This window comes from Nanorana parkeri, unplaced genomic scaffold (genome assembly GCF_000935625.1).
Source record: "Nanorana parkeri isolate BGI_ZX_2015 unplaced genomic scaffold, ASM93562v1 scaffold120, whole genome shotgun sequence".
Lineage (NCBI taxonomy): Eukaryota > Metazoa > Chordata > Amphibia > Anura > Dicroglossidae > Nanorana > Nanorana parkeri.
The window spans coordinates 1,025,232-1,031,388 of NW_017306388.1; the positions used below are offsets into that span (position 1 = coordinate 1,025,232).

General features: G+C 48.4%; 1 protein-coding gene across 1 annotated transcript in view; it reads right to left on the reverse strand.

Moving 5' to 3' along the window:
• The window catches only part of PARVB (parvin beta), a 39,714-nt gene extending 39,060 nt beyond the window's left edge, over positions 1-654 (reverse strand). The window contains exon 1 of the mRNA XM_018553451.1: positions 454-654. Coding sequence (XP_018408953.1) covers positions 454-571 — 118 coding nt within the window. The 5' untranslated portion in view covers positions 572-654. The remainder of the gene's footprint in view (positions 1-453) is intronic.
• Between the last annotated feature and the right edge of the window lie 5,503 nt (positions 655-6,157).

Here is a 6,157-nt window from a genome sequence, read left to right on the forward strand (position 1 = left end):
ACCTAACCCTTCCCAGCCTGAACCCCCAGAACAGACTCCATTAACCCATTCCCAGCCTGTACCCCCTACTACAGACTCCATTAACCCATTCCCAGCCTGTACCCCAGAACAGACTCCATTAACACTTTCCAGCCTGTACCCCAGAACAGACTCCATTAACCCTTTCCAGCCTGTACCCCAGAACAGACTCCATTAACCCTTCCCAGTACAGGGAACCTTGACCATTCCCTGTCCCCCCCTCTCCTGTACAGGCTCCTTTAACCCTTTGCAGCCTGCCCAGCACAGAGTACAATGCCCATTCCCTGTCTGCCCCCCACCAGTAAAGATTCCATGAACCCTTTTCATCCTACCCCTACTACAAATTCCATTAACCCTTCCTAGTCTGTCCCACCAGCACGGACTCCATTAACCCATTCCCAGCACAGATTGCTTGGCCGGACGGCCATCACTCACCCTCCCTGGCTTTCTTCTTCCTGGCCAGGGTTCCCCCCAGCTTTCCCAGGAAGGACTCGTCCTTCTTCATTTTGCTCCGTTGAAGGGTGGGGGATCGGAGCGGGGAGCCTGCGGACATCTCTCCGGCGGATTGTCCTCATGTGATAAGACAGGAAGAGGCTGAGCCGATCACCGACTGTCAGCCTCCAATGGAAGAGGCCGCCCGGGGAGGGTGTGATCAGCCCGGGCCCTTCCCAGGACAGTGGACACTAGCCGGGATCCGGGAAGAAGGGATCGGAGGGTCAAGTATAAGGGGAGCACATTGGAGTTAGGGATCTCCTGCAATAAATACAGTCTGTGTTTCTAAATGATCTAACTTCACATACTTAATTCTCCATTATATATTATAGTCCATGATGAAAGCTGGGACCCCAGAGGGAGGGGCACAGAAATCTCACCATCAGAACCAAAGAACGTGGAACAAATTTTCTACCAAAAAGTAACTGATTGTTATCAGGTGGTATGGCCCTTTAAATGTCCAATGCCTGGGTTTAAAGTAGAACTGAAGCCAAAACTTTTCACCTTGTGTTCATTGAAGCCCAGATCTTCAATCTCTTACCACTGGGATGCCCAATGTGGTCCTTCAGGTCTCCGTACCCTCAACCACATGTGGCATCCCAATGGTGAGATTCAAGATATCTGCTGTGTCCTTCAATGAAAACACACAAATCTATTTTACGGTGAATACAAAAATCCTATTTTTAATTTTTTTATTTATTTTAGTTTTTTGGGACAGGGTAACCTCCATCCGCCTTTTTTGCCATCTGTCTCCCATTGGGGAGATTTCCCTTTACTTCCTGTCCTATAGCAGCAACAGGAATTGAGAGAAAATCCCTTCAAAGTGAGGGAAATCCCTTATGGTCAGTAGAACTAGTGTCCCCCATTGGAAGATTTCCCATCTATTCCTGTTCTGTTGAGAACCCAAAATTTGGGATTTTATTTCATGGCCACCAGGACATATGTAGAGAAAAAAAGATTTGGCTTAAGTTGGGCATATTCAGAAATCCCAGTTAACCTCCCAAGTATAACAAGGGATTTATTTGTCACTTACAATACCAGGATACATGCAGAGAAGTCACATGAAGTTCCTGGCTACATTGTCCTGGTTCATTACTGAAATCCCAATCTTTACTATGGGGCTGGTTCACATCTATGTGCTGCAGTTTTGTGTGAAAGGGAAACTATATGAGACCGCTCACACCTACACGTGTGTGTTAGCATGCAAACTGCCTGCACACGGAACAGTGTCAATGCAGCCTACATGAGAACTCCAGACAAAGCAGATACAGGAGGTCCTTTACCTGTTAAAAGATTTGTATGCCTGTCCATCCAGTCCTGGGAATTGTACAGCCTTTGCAGAAAGCTAAGCCAGCGACCAGACTTTTTTTTGTGCTGCTGGTAAGCAATACAGCCTGGTCACCTTCCTGCCCATTTAAATGACTGGTCTGCCGTAATATAATGTGTGTATATATTAATGCACTTCACGTATGTAAATAAGCCGTAAAACGATATTTCACGTATAGCCCTCATTCACACGAGTAACAGCCGGCCCGTACAGATCTGTGCTGCGTGCACGGCCGTATCGGGCCGCTCCCGGGAAGGACAGGTGCTGCGTGTGATTTGTACGCAGCAGCCTGTTCTTCTCTATGGGAGTTTGCCGCTATACGCTCACCCAAACTGCTAGCACGTGTAGGGGTCCCTGCTCGTATGAGTATGGCCGTGCAGTTGAGGTGAGCATACCCCGGCGTACTCCAATAGAGAAGAACAGGCTGCTGATTACAAATCACACGCAGCACCTGTTCTTCCCGGGAGCGGCAGTACGGTTACACGTGTGAATGAGGGCTTAGTGTGTAACAAATGATTTACAAATACAGTTTTTTCTTTATTTTGTGTTAAAGAACTGAGGAAAGGATTGTTTTTCAGACATGAATTACAGCTTCACAGAGGTAAATATTTACATCTAAAAATGGTGCCCAGTGTTGAGCTTCATGGGCAGTTCATATCGTAGCGTTGCACTAAAGGCACGGTACCGACACGCTTATCACATGCTATCGCACAGCGCAATGCCCCGCAAGCCAGGTGTGCTGGTACATTGCCATTCATTCTGAATAGCACGCCAACGCACCTCCTGGCGGACATGTGTTGCTGTGCCATGCAGTGAAAACAATTATACATATTTTTTCTTTTACTGCATGGCAAAGCAGCGCACTGTACGGCAACATCATGCATTGAAAGAAAATGATGCGTGCACTATTGTTCTCACCGCTATTGTGGTGCCGCTGCAACGCATACCTGCCAGGAGGTGCGTTGGGGTGATATACAGAATGAATGGTAGCACAATGTACTAGTACACCTAGCGTACAGTAAATGGATGGGTACCGTGCCTTCAGAGCAACGCTGTGGTGTGATCTGGCCCTTAAAATGGGCAAAGTGAGAGGCTGTCTGGAAAGGCCCGACCCCAACCCACTAATACTCTGCTTTGACACCTGCCACTCCATCAGAAACACCCGATGCTTCTGGGCATGTGGCCTCTTCCCAGGATGACCTGAGTGGCCAATCCCCAGGACCGAACAATGTTATATGGGGGCGATGTCATCAACACTGTGCCGGTCCCACATCCTCCAACCGCTTGCACAAGGTTTGGGTTGGGCATTTTATCTATGCATTCCCTTGAAGTCACTAACCTGGTGACAACGCTGAGGGATTCTCCCCACTGGAGGACACAGACATTTGACTATAGCTACACCGGTTCTCTTTAAAGGAGAACTATGGGGTCAGTGTTTTTCCCCATAGTTCTCCTTAGGGTAACGGGAGGACACAAACTAGCGTCCTCCCGTTACCCTAGGCTCTGTATACCGCGAGCTACAGCTCGCGGTATACGGAGACGCAGAAGCGGATCACGACTTAGATGACGGGATCCGCCCAGCTGCGTGAGTGACAGCTGGAACTGCCTATCTAGAGGCAGAGCCAGCTGTACCCGCCCCCTCCCCCGTCCGTTCCGCCAGTCAGCGCTGGCAGATCGGAGCGGGGAGAGGGGAATCCAGCCCCTCCCCCTGTCACGACCCGCTGTTAACTCACCGACAGTCCCATTCACTTTAAAGGAGAACTATGGGGTTAGGGCTTTTCTCCATAGTTCTCCTTAGGGTAACGGGAGGACACAAACTAGCGTCCTTCCATCACCCTAGGCTCAGTATACCGCGAGCTACAGCTCGCGTTATACTGAGACGCCGCAGCGGATCCCGACATCGATGTCAAGATCCACCCAGCTGTGTGAGTGACAGCTGGCTCTGCCTATCTAGAGGCAGAGCCATCTGTACCCGCCCCCTCCCCCGTCCGTTCCGCCAGTTAGCGCTGATGGATCGGAGCGGGGAATCCAGCCCCTCCCCTGTCACGGCAGAGAGCTGTGACAGGATCGAGAGGCGAGCGAACGCCGGTATGTGTTCGCTCACCTCCCGATCTACTGAGCCGACCTGTGACAGTCTCATTGTCACAGGTCGGCTAGAACTATGAGGTGAGTGAAAACCACAAACCTCATAGTGCTCCTTTAATCTCGAACTGCAGGTGTGTGATTCTCCGCTCTGTTGTGTCATTAATGGATTCAATGCATATAAATAATCTGTTTGTCCATCTGGAGGTATATTTGATACTATAAAACGCTGCTCTGGCTTTAACCTGAAAGAGAACCTGTGTTTTGCTCATGAAGGATAAAGCAGCAGGTTCACTTTTAATGGGTCCCCAACAGCTTCATGCTCTCACATTTCCTTTACTCCTCTCCTGATCTGTTCCAAAAAATACCCAGTAGCACCAGGTATGGGGAGCATCCCAGATAGCAAGGATACCTTGCAAACAAACTTGTGGCAGGGTTAAATTGTAATTCTTGTTAAAGAAGAACTAAGAGGGGAGTGCTTTTCACTCCCCTCATAGTTCTAGCCGACCTGTGACAATGAGACTGTCACAGGTCGGCTCAGTAGATCGGGAATTGGCAAGTCTGCAATACTTTAGCAAGTCATTTTCAAACTTGCAGCTCAATTGCTTGCTATCTGGGATGTGAGTCACTCGCCCTTCCATGTGACAGCACTGGTGCTTGGCGATTGGCCACTCAGGCACCAGTGCTATCCTATGGGGTGAGGAGAAAATAGCCCACCACAGGCAAAGCACTCATTCATGTGCACTTTCTGAGATCTGCCTCAGTATACAAACCATCCCCCTCCACAAAGAGAACAATTAGTTGTCAGTATGAGTCCTGGTCTTTCATGTGAATTCCTGCATTCCCAGCATGGTTTCCCTAGCACCAAAATCTTCATGGATAAATGCACTTCAAAACAAAAGTGTACCTACCTTTCACAGATACATACTTCCTTCGATCCAATGGCTGCAGTTTTGCAGTTTACAGCGCATTACAGCCCCATATACTTCTATTGAGCCGCCTCTGGCCTTTGGACACAGCTCCATAGAATTCTATCGGGCTGCTCTAATGCGAAGGCGCAGCCAGAACAGTGAAGACTTGCAGCTCTAAAGCTGGGTTCACACCTAGGCGTATCGAATATGTGCGTTTGTCGCGCGTTTCGTGGTAAAAAAACGCGGGAGAAACGCACGTTTCCGAGGGCTACTTGGCTGTATCCCAATGGAAACACGCAACAAAAACGCCCCAAAGAAGCTCCTGTACTTCTTTGGGCGTAGGACGTTTTGTAGCATGTTCACACGGCCTGTAATACGCCCAGGTGGGAACCATGCCCATAGGAAATAATGGGATTTCGGTGTTTGAGCGTTTTGCAGAGCGTAGGAATGCGCTACAAAACGCCCAGATGTGAACCGGGCCTCAATGTAAACAGCAAAGCTGCAGTCATCGGATTGAGGCAAGTATCCATCCGTGTAGGGGGCGGGTGGGTTAGGTCAGGGAAAAAGGGCAAAAAAGGGTTGATGCACTTTGGTTTAAAGTGAACTTACCCTTTAACCAGTTGACATCCGCGGTGTTAAACCCCCTTCCAGCTATATGCACAGCACCATCTAGTGGTTGAAGTGAAGACTTTAGGGAAACAAGGGATGCCAGATTTCTTCATTGTTTTATATGCCTCAGAGCTGCCTGGGGTGTAGAGAAGTGGGGACTTCGGGAACGGTTACAGCCAAGTGGATCCAAAAGCAGAAACTGTTTTTTTACTGGTAGGATTGTTATTGCCGAAAAAATTAAGTGAGAAATAACACTGTGTCCTGGGGTTCTTTGTGAAGGAGAGGAAAATACCCGGCTATATGAACAGTATTTATTAATCATATTGTCTGTACAGGCTCTGAAAGGATTCCTTGTCCTCAAAAGGACATTTTTAAGTTTTGTTCCTCGTCATAGGGATACTGTGGACACAGTGGAATACAGTGCTGTTGACCACAGTGATGAAGGATTATTATTATGTCATACAAGGACAGGAGATTTATTGGAGGCAAATGAGACACACCATGTTCAGCTACTATTATTAGCTCATCATATCTCCCATGTATACAGGAGCAGTGTATGACACATTAAACCTTCTGCTCTAATCACCCCACATCACTCTGCCAAGCACAGCACACAAGGTGCATGTAAAATACCCCGCACACCGAGCCCCAAAATGAAGTGTCAGTTGCTTGGGGGAAAATTCCCTCTTTATACAGGCAGAAATCACAAAACAAAATC